This window comes from Pseudophryne corroboree, chromosome 8 (genome assembly GCF_028390025.1).
Source record: "Pseudophryne corroboree isolate aPseCor3 chromosome 8, aPseCor3.hap2, whole genome shotgun sequence".
Classification (NCBI taxonomy): Eukaryota; Metazoa; Chordata; class Amphibia; order Anura; family Myobatrachidae; genus Pseudophryne; species Pseudophryne corroboree.
Window position 1 is genome coordinate 414,041,140 of NC_086451.1, and position 15,544 is coordinate 414,056,683.

The 15,544-nt window shown below is 47.3% G+C and overlaps 1 protein-coding gene across 1 annotated transcript; it reads left to right on the forward strand.

The window, feature by feature from the left end:
* The first annotated feature begins 9,143 nt into the window (after positions 1 to 9,143).
* LOC134949367 (serine/arginine repetitive matrix protein 1-like) lies at positions 9,144 to 14,251 on the forward strand. The gene is made up of 7 exons (XM_063937889.1): positions 9,144 to 9,259; positions 10,723 to 10,901; positions 11,067 to 11,586; positions 11,664 to 12,170; positions 12,257 to 12,382; positions 12,458 to 13,536; positions 14,164 to 14,251. Exons 2-6 carry the CDS (start codon positions 10,725 to 10,727, stop codon positions 13,141 to 13,143), a joined length of 2,016 nt encoding a protein of 671 aa, XP_063793959.1. The 5' UTR covers positions 9,144 to 9,259; positions 10,723 to 10,724; the 3' UTR covers positions 13,144 to 13,536; positions 14,164 to 14,251.
* Positions 14,252 to 15,544: the final 1,293 nt, after the last annotated feature.

Sequence of the window (15,544 nt, forward strand, 5' to 3'; positions counted from 1 at the left end):
TGGTCTGGAGGACATAATGGGGTGGTGGAAATGTATATAATGAAGGAGCGGAACTGCATCAAAGCATAAGGAGTAGGAAGAAGGGGGCAGGTGAGATAAGGGTATTTGGGTTGGGGAGGGATTTGGGTGGGTGAGGGTAGTGGGGATGGTGGGGGTGGGGATGGAAAAGAAGTTGGGAGGGATGTTGAGGGGGATGGCGGTGGTAGGGTTGAGGGTAATGGTGCTGCCATTTGATCTGTGGAAACAAGACAATCAGGAAACTTATTGTTAGTAATTGCTATATGATAGATGTGTCTTTGAAAAGGTGGCTATAGCATAGTCATTGATAAGTATGGAAAGTCCTATCTAAAACACACATTTCCACTGCAGATAGTGGGTTTCTCTAGTAAATGGGCCAATTCTGTCTGTCCTGTGGCTTCTCATTATAAGGCAGAGGTGTCAGTTACTTGAAAAACACCTGGTGCAGGTGAAAAGGGGGTGTGGTTCCTTGGCAGGGGCGTGGCTTCATGACAGGGGGCATGGCTAAGTGACCCGACCCCTGTTTTCGGCACATCATGGGTACGGCAGATGGGGGCATCGCCCGGATACTAGTGTATCTGCAGTGCTGGCTTCTGCACTGTGACAGGAGCTGGGTTGCAGCATGTTATGATATAGTGCAGCACCCGGCTCCTGCCACTGAGCAGGAGCCAGCACTTTGGTGTCACCCTTCGAAGGGTTACACCCGGGTGAAGGCCGCACCCCCTGCTCCCACCTTGTGATGCCCCTGTTATAAGGTTAGGTAAAATCATAATCTTGACTTTCACCACGGAGACTAATGAAATGTCGACATTAATGTCAACATATCATCCCTGCAGCGGCTTCAGTGGTGTCTTCTGGATCCTGGTGGTCATGTGACCATCAATTCCGTGTCAGACCTCCAATCGTCCAGCTTTCTGGTAATAATTTCTTAGCCATACCTACCCTTAAATCCTGCCTCTATTGCCTAAACCTAACCTCCCTCCATGGCCTAACCCTAACCTTCTCCCTCACAGTCTAACCCTGGCCTCCACTCATTGTCTAACCCTAAACTCCCACCTGCAGCCTAATCCCCACCAACCTTCTTAACAATAACCACACCTTGCAGCCTAACCCTCCCACCCACAACCTAACCTCCCAACCCCAGCCTCATGGTGCTTACACACTGGTCCATCAGCCAGTATGTACAAACAATATGTCTGTGAACCCCGTCGTTCACAGATATTGCATCAGCCCTGCAGCACAGCCGACAGCCAATATCTAACGCTGTGTGTGTATGGGCGGTCAGCTGACCACCCATACACAAGGTGCTGCAGCCGGCGGTGATTGACAACTGAACTGGGCAGGCCCATGTAAATGCCTGCCCAGTTCCTGACGTCAGTCCTGACGGATCGGGCAATGTGTATGCTCAACACACTGCCCGGTCCGTCTTTAGATATATCTGTAGATCAATTGATCTGCAGATATATCGATAGGCGTGTACCCAGGTTAAGTCTCCCGCCCGCAGCCTAACTTTTATGTCAACATTCTGAGAATGTTGATACGTTGCCCGTTGATATGGTAACAATATTAACATAATGTCGACATTGTTATTGTGAAACCTTTGACTGTATCTCCTCATTATAATGTAGAGCCTGTATCTAGTTATTGTTACCTTTCTTAAGGGCAGCCACAGACTCAATGTCAGCTGCGACTCTGTACATTTTCCGGCAACTGCAAGAAAAGAAGAAAGGGACAATCAGAGATCATACATAGCGAGCCGGGAACGTTAGCTGAATGTACAGTAAGTAAAGAAACCATAATGCAATCTGTAAGAGGTGTTAGTAACTTACCAGATGAAAATGTACAGAATGAATACAGTGAGGGCCACAGCACAGACAGCACCGCATACTAGAGATGAGCGCCTGAAATTTTTCGGGTTTTGTGTTTTGGTTTTGGGTTCGGTTCCGCGGCCGTGTTTTGGGTTCGAACGCGTTTTGGCAAAACCTCACCGAATTTTTTTTGTCGGATTCGGGTGTGTTTTGGATTCGGGTGTTTTTTTCAAAAAACACTAAAAAACAGCTTAAATCATAGAATTTGGGGGTCATTTTGATCCCAAAGTATTATTAACCTCAAAAACCATAATTTACATCATTTTCAGTCTATTCTGAATACCTCACACCTCACAATATTATTTTTAGTCCTAAAATTTGCACCGAGGTCGCTGTGTGAGTAAGATAAGCGACCCTAGTGGCCGACACAAACACCGGGCCCATCTAGGAGTGGCACTGCAGTGTCACGCAGGATGTCCCTTCCAAAAAACCCTCCCCAAACAGCACATGACGCAAAGAAAAAAAGAGGCGCAATGAGGTAGCTGTGTGAGTAAGATTAGCGACCCTAGTGGCCGACACAAACACCGGGCCCATCTAGGAGTGGCACTGCAGTGTCACGCAGGATGGCCCTTCCAAAAAACCCTCCCCAAACAGCACATGACGCAAAGAAAAAAAGAGGCGCAATGAGGTAGCTGTGTGAGTAAGATTAGCGACCCTAGTGGCCGACACAAACACCGGGCCCATCTAGGAGTGGCACTGCAGTGTCACGCAGGATGTCCCTTCCAAAAAACCCTCCCCAAACAGCACATGACGCAAAGAAAAAAAGAGGCGCAATGAGGTAGCTGACTGTGTGAGTAAGATTAGCGACCCTAGTGGCCGACACAAACACCGGGCCCATCTAGGAGTGGCACTGCAGTGTCACGCAGGATGTCCCTTCCAAAAAACCCTCCCCAATCAGCACATGATGCAAAGAAAAAGAAAAGAAAAAAGAGGTGCAAGATGGAATTGTCCTTGGGCCCTCCCACCCACCCTTATGTTGTATAAACAAAACAGGACATGCACACTTTAACCAACCCATCATTTCAGTGACAGGGTCTGCCACACGACTGTGACTGATATGACGGGTTGGTTTGGACCCCCCCCAAAAAAGAAGCAATTAATCTCTCCTTGCACAAACTGGCTCTACAGAGGCAAGATGTCCACCTCATCTTCACCCTCCGATATATCACCGTGTACATCCCCCTCCTCACAGATTATCAATTCGTCCCCACTGGAATCCACCATCTCAGCTCCCTGTGTACTTTGTGGAGGCAATTGCTGCTGGTCAATGTCTCCGCGGAGGAATTGATTATAATTCATTTTAATGAACATCATCTTCTCCACATTTTCTGGATGTAACCTCGTACGCCGATTGCTGACAAGGTGAGCGGCGGCACTAAACACTCTTTCGGAGTACACACTTGTGGGAGGGCAACTTAGGTAGAATAAAGCCAGTTTGTGCAAGGGCCTCCAAATTGCCTCTTTTTCCTGCCAGTATAAGTACGGACTGTGTGACGTGCCTACTTGGATGCGGTCACTCATATAATCCTCCACCATTCTATCAATGTTGAGAGAATCATATGCAGTGACAGTAGACGACATGTCCGTAATCGTTGTCAGGTCCTTCAGTCAGGACCAGATGTCAGCATCAGCAGTCGCTCCAGACTGCCCTGCATCACCGCCAGCGGGTGGGCTCGGAATTCTGAGCCTTTTCCTCGCACCCCCAGTTGCGGGAGAATGTGAAGGAGGAGATGTTGACAGGTCGCGTTCCGCTTGACTTGACAATTTTGTCACCAGCAGGTCTTTCAACCCCAGCAGACTTGTGTCTGCCGGAAAGAGAGATCCAAGGTAGGCTTTAAATCTAGGATCGAGCACGGTGGCCAAAATGTAGTGCTCTGATTTCAACAGATTGACCACCCGTGAATCCTTGTTAAGCGAATTAAGGGCTGCATCCACAAGTCCCACATGCCTAGCGGAATCGCTCCCTTTTAGCTCCTTCTTCAATGCCTCCAGCTTCTTCTGCAAAAGCCTGATGAGGGGAATGACCTGACTCAGGCTGGCAGTGTCTGAACTGACTTCACGTGTGGCAAGTTCAAAGGGCATCAGAACCTTGCACAACGTTGAAATCATTCTCCACTGCACTTGAGACAGGTGCATTCCACCTCCTATATCGTGCTCAATTGTATAGGCTTGAATGGCCTTTTGCTGCTCCTCCAACCTCTGAAGCATATAGAGGGTTGAATTCCACCTCGTTACCACTTCTTGCTTCAGATGATGGCAGGGCAGGTTCAGTAGTTTTTGGTGGTGCTCCAGTCTTCTGTACGTGGTGCCTGTACGCCGAAAGTGTCCCGCAATTTTTCTGGCCACCGACAGCATCTCTTGCACGCCCCTGTCGTTTTTAAAAAAATTCTGCACCACCAAATTCAAGGTATGTGCAAAACATGGGACGTGCTGGAATTTGCCCATATTTAATGCACACACAATATTGCTGGCGTTGTCCGATGCCACAAATCCACAGGAGAGTCCAATTGGGGTAAGCCATTCCGCGATGATCTTCCTCAGTTGCCGTAAGAGGTTTTCAGCTGTGTGCGTATTCTGGAAACCGGTGATACAAAGCGTAGCCTGCCTAGGAAAGAGTTGGCGTTTGCGAGATGCTGCTACTGGTGCCGCCGCTGCTGTTCTTGCGGCGGGAGTCCATACATCTACCCAGTGGGCTGTCACAGTCATATAGTCCTGACCCTGCCCTGCTCCACTTGTCCACATGTCCGTGGTTAAGTGGACATTGGGTACAGCTGCATTTTTTAGGACACTGGTGACTCTTTTTCTGAGGTCTGTGTACATTTTCGGTATCGCCTGCCTAGAGAAATGGAACCTAGATGGTATTTGGTACCGGGGACACAGTACCTCCAACAAGTCTCTAGTTGGCTCTGCAGTAATGATGGATACCGGAACCACGTTTCTCACCACCCAGAATGCCAAGGCCTCAGTTATCCACTTTGCAGTAGGATGACTGCTGTGATATTTCATCTTCCTCGCAAAGGACTGTTGAACAGTCAATTGCTTACTGGAAGTAGTACAAGTGGGCTTACGACTTCCCCTCTGGGATGACCATCGACTCCCAGCGGCAACAACAGCAGCGCCAGCAGCAGTAGGCGTTACACGCAAGGATGCATCGGAGGAATCCCAGGCAGGAGAGGACTCGTCAGAATTGCCAGTGACATGGCCTGCAGGACTATTGGCATTCCTGGGGAAGGAGGAAATTGACACTGAGGGAGTTGGTGGGGTGGTTTGCGTGAGCTTGGTTACAAGAGGAAGGGATTTACTGGTCAGTGGACTGCTTCCGCTGTCACCCAAAGTTTTTGAACTTGTCACTGACTTATTATGAATGCGCTGCAGGTGACGTATAAGGGAGGATGTTCCGAGGTGGTTAACGTCCTTACCCCTACTTATTACAGCTTGACAAAGGGAACACACGGCTTGACACCTGTTGTCCGCATTTCTGGTGAAATACCTCCACACCGAAGAGCTGATTTTTTTGGTATTTTCACCTGGCATGTCAACGGCCATATTCCTCCCACGGACAACAGGTGTCTCCCCGGGTGCCTGACTTAAACAAACCACCTCACCATCAGAATCCTCCTGGTCAATTTCCTCCCCAGCGCCAGCAACACCCATATCCTCCTCATCCTGGTGTACTTCAACACTGACATCTTCAATCTGACTATCAGGAACTGGACTGCGGGTGCTCCTTCCAGCACTTGCAGGGGGCGTGCAAATGGTGGAAGGCGCATGCTCTTCACGTCCAGTGTTGGGAAGGTCAGGCATCGCAACCGACACAATTGGACTCTCCTTGTGGATTTGGGATTTCGAAGAATGCACAGTTCTTTGCTGTGCTGCTTTTGCCAGCTTGAGTCTTTTCATTTTTCTAGCGAGAGGCTGAGTGCTTCCATCCTCATGTGAAGCTGAACCACTAGCCATGAACATAGGCCAGGGCCTCAGCCGTTCCTTGCCACTCCGTGTGGTAAATGGCATATTGGCAAGTTTACGCTTCTCCTCCGACAATTTTATTTTAGGTTTTGGAGTCCTTTTTTTTCTGATATTTGGTGTTTTGGATTTGACATGCTCTGTACTATGACATTGGGCATCGGCCTTGGCAGACGACGTTGCTGGCATTTCATCGTCTCGGCCATGACTAGTGGCAGCAGCTTCAGCACGAGGTGGAAGTGGATCTTGATCTTTCCCTAATTTTGGAACCTCAACATTTTTGTTCTCCATATTTTAATAGGCACAACTAAAAGGCACCTCAGGTAAACAATGGAGATGGATACTAGTATACAATTATGGACTGCCTGCCGACTGCAGACACAGAGGTAGCCACAGCCGTGAACTACCGTACTGTACTGTGTCTGCAGCTAATATAGACTGGTTGATAAAGAGAAGATGTCTATGTAACTATGTATGTATAAAGAAGACTGAAAAAAATCCACGGTTAGGTGGTATACAATTATGGACGGACTGCCTGCCGAGTGCAGACACAGAGGTAGCCACAGCCGTGAACTACCGTACTGTACTGTGTCTGCAGCTAATATAGACTGGTTGATAAAGAGAAGATGTCTATGTAACTATGTATGTATAAAGAAGAATGAAAAAAAACCACGGTTAGGTGGTATACAATTATGGACGGACTGCCTGCCGAGTGCAGACACAGAGGTAGCCACAGCCGTGAACTACCGTACTGTACTGTGTCTGCAGCTAATATAGACTGGTTGATAAAGAGAAGATGTCTATGTAACTATGTATGTATAAAGAAGAATGAAAAAAATCCACGGTTAGGTGGTATTACAATTATGGACGGACTGCCTGCCGAGTGCAGAGACACAGAGGTAGCCACAGCCGTGAACTACCGTACTGTGTCTGCTGCGACTGGATGATAAATGATATAAAAAATATATATATATCACTACTGCAGCCGGACAGGTATATATTATATATTATATAATGACGGACCTGCTGGACACTGTCTGTCAGCAGAATGAGTTTTATTTTTATAGAATAAAAAAAAAAACAACACACAAGTGAAGTCACACGACGAGTGTTTAACTTTTTCAGGCAATCACAATATAAGTATACTACTAACTATACTGGTGGTCAGTGTGGTCAGGTCACTGGTCAGTCACACTGGCAGTGGCACTCCTGCAGCAAAAGTGTGCACTGTTTAATTTTAATATAATATGTACTCCTGGCTCCTGCTATAACCTATAACTGGCACTGCAGTAGTGCTCCCCAGTCTCCCCCACAATTATAAGCTGTGTGAGCTGAGCAGTCAGACAGATATATAATATACCGGTATATAGATGATGCAGCACACTGGCCTGAGCCTGAGCAGTGCACACAGATATGGTATGTGACTGACTGAGTCACTGTGTGTATCGCTTTTTTCAGGCAGAGAACGGATATATTAAATAAACTGCACTGTGTGTCTGGTGGTCACTCACTATATAATATATTATGTACTCCTGGCTCCTGCTATAACCTATAACTGGCACTGCAGTAGTGCTCCCCAGTCTCCCCCACAATTATAAGCTGTGTGAGCTGAGCAGTCAGACAGATATATATAATATTATATATAGATAATAGATGATGCAGCACACTGGCCTGAGCCTGAGCAGTGCACACAGATATGGTATGTGACTGACTGAGTCACTGTGTGTATCGCTTTTTTCAGGCAGAGAACGGATATATTAAATAAACTGCACTGTGTGTCTGGTGGTCACTCACTATATAATATATTATGTACTCCTGGCTCCTGCTATAACCTATAACTGGCACTGCAGTAGTGCTCCCCAGTCTCCCCCACAATTATAAGCTGTGTGAGCTGAGCAGTCAGACAGATATATATAATATTATATATAGATAATAGATGATGCAGCACACTGGCCTGAGCCTGAGCAGTGCACACAGATATGGTATGTGACTGAGTCACTGTGTGCTGTGTATCGCTTTTTTCAGGCAGAGAACGGATTATAAAGTAAACTGCACTGTCCTCACTAGTAAACTCTCTCCACTCAGTCTCTACACTTCTACAGTAACAGTACTCCTCCTAGTCAGCTCCAGTAAATCTCTCTCAGTCTCTTATAATCTAAATGGAGAGGACGCCAGCCACGTCCTCTCCCTATCAATCTCAATGCACGTGTGAAAATGGCGGCGACGCGCGGCTCCTTATATAGAATCCGAGTCTCGCGATAGAATCCGAGCCTCGCGAGAATCCGACAGCGTCATGATGACGTTCGGGCGCGCTCGGGTTAACCGAGCAAGGCGGGAAGATCCGAGTCGCTCGGACCCGTGAAAAAAAACATGAAGTTCTGGCGGGTTCGGATTCAGAGAAACCGAACCCGCTCATCTCTACCGCATACACTGATAATCAGCAGGTTCTCTGCCGTCAGTGTCATCGCTGTGCAGGAAAGAAACACACAGGTGACTTACTCATCTCAGTTACAGCCATGCTACACATACCAATTCATTACTTATATCATATCAACAGCAGCGCGGGTTCCTTCACATGGGGAGTATTGGTGATATAGGCAATAAGTATAATAATACAGACTGGCACCTTTATATTCTCTGTACACAACATGAGGATATTCAATACTGTATCTGCATATTCAGGTACCATTAGATATATGTTGTATGGTACCAGTGATACAGATTAGGCCGGGACTACTACTGGAACGTCTCCACCTTCTGGGTTTTATCAGCTTTGCCAGTAACTACGGAATTGTATCCAATACATAGAGATCTGGGTCATATGTAAGGGTAATAAAGACTAAACCCATCTGCCTGGCTGATATAAAGGCCATACTGGAAAAACACATAAGATAAAGCAATGTATAGTAAAGGTAAGGATGAGGAGTCTCTCCAACTGACATACTCTATGGGGGGAATTAAATTCTGTTCTTACAAGATCTTTTCAGAATTAGAATTACCACTCAGTGGGGCATATGCAATAGCGGGCGAATCGCGTCATTAGATCCGCCTCTGTGTGATTCGCCCGCTATCGCCAGCCGCAGCCCTGTCGCCGGGACCCTGGATTCGCAATATGCAATGAAAAAATGATTCGCCCCTCCCGCAGGCGGATTCCGGCCAATCGGCGATCAGTGGGCGTACTGAATTCGCCATCCCGCCCAAAGCAGCACTATATTAGGGCTTGTTTGTTGCATGTGCTCTGCAGCCATTTTGTGAACCTGCAGAGAGGTGTGAGGAGGTGCAGAGATAACAATTTGGTTGTTTGCTGTGGATATCTTTGGACACCCCAGCAGGCTTTATTCCAGGACAGTCAGGAGGATTCCTGTTACCCCGGAGCAGAGCCATTTTAGGAGCTTTTACTACATTTGTAGGTAAGTACCACATGTGTGTCTGGTGTTGCATGTATGTGTTTGTGTAGTGGGGGTTGCCATGAGGTGTACATGGGGTGTTTGTGTATGTGTGCATGTGTGCAGGTATGTGTATAGCCCCTTGCTTGTGTTGCTGCATTTTTAGGGGGAGACTTGGGTTTTGGGGTAGTTTTTCACGTTTTTTTTTTTTTCTTTAATTGACTTTTTTGGGTCTTCTATTAGCATTGGTGTACCTCCTGAGTGTGCAGGGATGCTTTCTGGCCATTTTGGGGTGATTTGGAGCAAGTTTAGTCGACAGCCTGGTCGACATGTGCTGTTGACTGTTTTGCAAACATGTGTTTTCCCGCCTAATTTTGCTGTGGGGTGACTCCTGAGTGTGCAGGGATGCTTTCTGGCCATTTTGGGGTGATTTGGAGCAAGTTTAGTCGACAGCCTGGTCGACATGTGCTGTTGACTGTTTTGCAAACATGTGTTTTCCCGCCTAATTTTGCTGTGGGGTGACTCCTGAGTGTGCAGGGATGCTTTCTGGCCATTTTGGGGTGATTTGGAGCAAGTTTAGTCGACAGCCTGGTCGACATGTGCTGCTGACTGTTTTGCAAACATGTGTTTTCCCGCCTAATTTTGCTGTGGGGTGACTCCTGAGTGTGCAGGGATGCTTTCTGGCCATTTTGGGGTGATTTGGAGCAAGTTTAGTCGACAGCCTGGTCGACATGTGCTGCTGACTGTTTTGCAAACATGTGTTTTCCCGCCTAATTTTGCTGTGGGGTGACTCCTGAGTGTGCAGGGATGCTTTCTGGCCATTTTGGGGTGATTTGGAGCAAGTTGAGTCGACAGCCAGGTTGACATGTGCTGCTGATTGTTTTTCAAACATGTGTTTTCCCGCCTAATTTTGCTGTGGGGTGCCTCCTGAGTGTGCAGGGATGCTTTCTGGCCATTTTGGGGTGATTTGGAGCAAGTTGAGTCGACAGCCAGGTTGACATGTGCGGCTGATTGTTTTTCAAACATGTGTTTTCCTGCCTAATTTTGCTGTGGGGTGCCTCCTGAGTGTGCAGGGATGCTTTCTGGCCATTTTGGGGTGATTTGGAGCAAGTTTAGTCGACAGCCTGGTCGACATGTGCTGCTGACTGTTTTGCAAACGTGTTTTCCCGCCTAATTTTGCTGTGGGGTGCCTCCTGAGTGTGCAGGGATGCTTTCTGGCCATTTTGGGGTGATTTGGAGCAAGTTGAGTCGACAGCCAGGTTGACATGTGCGGCTGATTGTTTTTCAAACATGTGTTTTCCCGCCTAATTTTGCTGTGGGGTGCCTCCTGAGTGTGCAGGGATGCTTTCTGGCCATTTTGGGGTGATTTGGAGCAAGTTGAGTCGACAGCCTGGTCGACATTTTGTAAGGGGCAGCCATTTTGTAAGGGGCAGCCATTTTGTGAGGGTCAGCCATTTATACATGTATGGTTTTTTTTTTTATAACAGAGATGTCAAGGGACAAACAAACCCGATCCGCCCCTTCCCCCACCCCCTCGGATATATCCCTGCAAAGCAATGAGGAGTGGGAGCCAACCCAGGAGGCGGATGCGACCGACCAGGCATCTAGTGACCAGCCGCGGTCGTCAAGGGCCCATGAGAAGTCCAAGAAAAAGCCTAGTAAAAAGGTACTTAACCACACCTGCAGACACAAATAGCATCAAACTTTACCCACTGTAGTTTGTGCAATGCCATGCACACCTACTGTAATAGGTGCGCAATGCCAGGGATACTGACACTCACAGGTACATACCGATCTTAATAAAAATTTTTATTTTTTTTAATCCCTAAAGGCAAGAAGCCAGCCAGAGGAGCAGTCGGAGGAGGAAGCCTCTGGTGAAGAAGCAGGACAGAAAAAGCCGCGTGGACCCAGATACACTGAGGCGGAAAACTGTGTCCTAGTGGATTGCGTCGACAGGTCCTACGACGTTTTGTATGGATCAAGGGCACAGAAAACAGCATTTAAGGTAAAGCGGAACATCTGGGAATCCATCGCCAGTCAAGTAACTGCAATTTCTGGAAACCGTCGGAGCACCCAAAATTGCTTGAAGCGGTACAGTGATTGCCGCAGACAGACCAAGAAGAAGATGGGGATTCAGCGCCGACATGAGACAGCTACGGGAGGTGGCCCGGCTCTCAATTTGAAGTGGCTACCCTGGGAGAACGTTATTAGAAGGCGCTTGAACCCTGTCATGGTCGAAGGAGTTCGCGGAGGTGTGGACTCCAGCCGTCCTGCTGGCTTTCTCGAGGAGGAAGAACCGCCCAGAAGACGGAGGAAGGCGGGAGACCAGCCGTCCAAAAGGAGGTCTGATGGTAAGAATACATTCACATGAGCTGTACTTCCCTTTAAAATTTTTGTATGTGCTAATGTGTTTTTTTTTTTTTTTCAGACAGACCTGCCCAGAGGACATCACCTGCGCACAGGACATCGCCAGCGCACGGACCGTTACCTGTGCAGCAGGCATCGGCAGCAGCGCGCGGACCATCAACTGCGCCGCAAGCATCGCGAGCACACAGATCGTCACCTGTGCGCCACAGTTCGTCATCGCGCAGTTGGTCACCTGTGCACCAGACGACATCAGTGCACAGACTATCACCTGTGCACCAGACACCGTCGGCGACCACACCACAAGATGGGCGCCAAACTACAGCTCCTGCGCGCAGGCCATCACCAGATCGTCGTCTCTCCAGGAGCTCTGGGACTGTGACTGAAGAGCCTCAAGACACAACCCTTGTGGACCCATCACTCGATCTGTTTGAGTCTACAGGGTTAACTGACGAAACTTTTCTTGGGTTTGAGGACAGCCGTGCAGATGTATCCAGCCAGACCCTTGAAAAGTCTTCCGAAACGAGGACAAGTGGAGCTCCTGGAGCAGCGGCATCACAGGATGGAGAAGGTTTGTTTGTTTTTTTGTGGGGGGGGGGGGGGGGGCAGTAGTTGTGTAAAGTTTATCAACTTTTCCAAAATTTATTTTGCAAACAGTGGTGCCACGAACCAGCAGCGGACTAGCTTCGGGGATTGGTTCCTACTTCAGGCCGGATCTCCTACAGGAGTCGTCAGAGGATGACGAGGTGGAAGTGCAGGAGGCTCCAGTTACTACATCCCTGCGTGAGTAAATTGAATTGTGAACCTTCCAAAAAATGTTTGTTGAATTTGGATAATATTGTCTAATTTTCTTTTCAGCTGCCCAAATGAATGTGGTGGCAGACATCCAGGAAGGGCAGAATCCCTCAACTGTTCAGAGGGTTCACACCCTGGCATCGGAGATTGGGACCCGCCAGGATACATACACAAATGTTGTGGGAAGCAGACTGGACAACATTGAGAGGACAATGGAGAAAATGTCCAACAATCTGCATGAACTGCAGAAGACTATTTCCGACAGCACGGCCACAATACTACAGATCATAATTGAAGATCGTAGGGAGAATAGGAACATACTTAACATCATGTCCGATTCCTTGGTCAAGCTTGTGGAAAAAACCACATGTTTGGCAGAAAGCAATAAGAACATGTCGGATAGTCATCGACACTCCGCTTCCAGCCAACAGCTCATCGCAACCACACTGCAGATGATCTATGATAAGCTCCCAGAACCAGCTCATCAACACGCTGGTGATCCACCATATCCGCCGTCTCAAGCCACAAGGACGCATCGTACCCTTCCTCAAGTCCCATCCCAGTACAGTCAGTCACAGATGTACCAGGGATATACAGGGATGTACCCCACCCCCCAGATGCCTCCACCACCAGCCGCACATTCTTCAGCAGCATGGGCACCGAGGGCCAGTCGACATACTCCCCAGCCTCCCAGGACATCCACGCCCTATCAGGGGGAAGAAGAGGATCCGGACAGACTTCCACCATAAACCCGGTCGTATTATTTTATTTTATTTTAAATGTTTTTCATGTATCCCTGTCTTCCCCTCCCATTAGTTTGTTGTTTTTCTTACTATTGTTTTTTCTTTGTTGGGCTTCCCCACCCGTGACCGGGTACTACCAAGGAGCTTTGTGTAGGCATACATGCGCGGGCATGTATGCGGGCGCGTGTGGTAACGGATGAAAGCTCCTTGCGGCTACATGTATGATGGGCCAAAGAGCTATTCTGATACCCCCTTTTTCTTCAAAAAATCCTTTTTGTAATGATGTACTGTAGACTTTCATTGTGTGAATTTACTATTCACTAGTCTGTGTTTTTGACTTCATAGGATTTGTGAGGAAAAATGAAGTGGACGGAATAAGATTGTGTTGAGCGTACCAAGGTGAGTAGAACCAAATTTAATTCAAGAAACTTTGAACCGCATGCCTTTGTAGAACAACACCGCCCAGCAATGGCTCATGCTGGGCTGTGTTGTTCCACAAATGTTAGCATGTCAAAGTGCTGACCACTGACGACACTCTTTCACTTTGAACCGCATGCCTTTGTAGAACAACACCGCCCAGCAATGTCTCATGCTGGGCTGTGTTGTTCCACAAATGTTAGCATGTCAAAGTGCTGACCACTGACGACACTCTTTCACTTTGAACCGCATGCCTTTGTAGAACAACACCGCCCAGCAATGGCTCATGCTGGGCTGTGTTGTTCCACAAATGTTAGCATGTCAAAGTGCTGACCACTGACGACACTCTTTCACTTTGAACCGCATGCCTTTGTAGAACAACACCGCCCAGCAATGGCTCATGCTGGGCTGTGTTGTTCCACAAATGTTAGCATGTCAAAGTGCTGACCACTGACGACACTCTTTCACTTTGAACCGCATGCCTTTGTAGAACAACACCGCCCAGCAATGGCTCATGCTGGGCTGTGTTGTTCCACAAATTTTCATTGGAAAAAAATGAACAAGTGTGTTTTTACTTTAATATACTTTTTTTTTTTCTTTTCCCCACAGATATCTATATACACAAGAAAAGAATGTAAAGAAGAACAAACTACTTTTTTTTTTTAATTAACTTTCAAACTTTATTAAAAATTTTTTTATCTTCAATAAACTTTTAAAAATAGAAGTTTCCTGTGGTTTTTATTAAAATTTGTAATGCAGTTGAATTGTATGTAAGATTGCCCAGGGAACATCAGGGGATCTGTCTCTTCACGTCCACACCACTTAGGAAGGATACACCGGAAGATCTGTGGAAGAGAACAGTATGAGCTACCAGATGTGGGTAATAGTGTCACCCTGGGACAGGAAAGAAGAGGTAAATACAGACCACACAACACAAGCGGGTTGCAGCGGCCCAAATGCAACCCTCCTGCACTTGCATCACTACACATCCAAACATTCTGTCAAAGTCAGAAAAATGTCTTAATGCACACTGCCATATTTGCACCGCACACTGGTCCGTGCTGCGCGTGCGTACGCTCTCCCGTGGAAGCGCATACTCGCAATAGCGTGCACTCGCACGCGCAGTATGCGCATTTACGGTAGAGTTTATGTGATCGTAGCGTGCGACTCATTCGTTACAGATGTTCACAATTAATGTAGTTTATAGATCATGATCCCTTTGATAGTTTCTGTAAGTTTGGGTAAAGTACAATGTCCCAGAGCTGAGGAGTCCCTCTTTGCATCGTACGAAGGGTCTAACAGGAATCATACTGCAGTGTTTGGTACCCATCGGAAGAGTATTTAAATAGCAATATTCCGGTGTTGGTTTGGAGCGTATTAATCGCTCGTGCGAATAGTTATGGACATAAGAAGTTTATGTCCATTTCTATGATTTACACATACTCAGGTATGCGGCGGGAAACCCAGTTTCCCACCCACCTGAGCTGTTGGAAATCGTCACAGCCCACCTGTATGAATCACCCTATGACCTTTTGTTATGATACGGGGCCGAATTCCTTCGGCCAATGGACAATGGGATTGTAGGACCAGGAGATTGCATTGTGTGTGGGGCATAAATAGGCAGGCCGACCACATCCAGCTCTCACTCTCTCATCAACGGTTATCTGCTGATAATCGGGAGCTGGATATCGAGGCGCTGGCGATCATACCCTTTGTGCGTAAGTTCTCTCCATAATCATTGTCTTTCTGCGAGCCAATCTCTCTCTCTCTCTCTATCTCTCTCTCTCCTCTTTTCTCTTAAATACCTTATAGTATTATAGTATTGTATTGTATTTCATTTAGGTCAGCGTAGTATTGTCTTATTGTATTTATTGTTTAGTTCTGTGGTTAGGAGGTCTCTGTTATATTGTAGCGTATCATATGTACTGTTATCCCCTTTTACAAGTATATTAGATATAATACAGTTAATAGGCTTTGGAAACCTAAAACC

What these genes read in the sequence shown, in the direction of transcription:
- LOC134949367 (XM_063937889.1), top strand. Translation starts at nt 10,725, where the DNA reads ATGTCAAGGGACAAACAAACCCGATCCGCCCCTTCCCCCACCCCCTCG. An exon ending in AGAAAAAGCCTAGTAAAAAG is followed by an intron (nt 10,902 to 11,066) that starts GTACTTAACCAC and finishes TAATCCCTAAAG; the next exon opens with GCAAGAAGCCAGCCAGAGGA. An exon ending in GTCCAAAAGGAGGTCTGATG is followed by an intron (nt 11,587 to 11,663) that starts GTAAGAATACAT and finishes TTTTTTTTTCAG; the next exon opens with ACAGACCTGCCCAGAGGACA.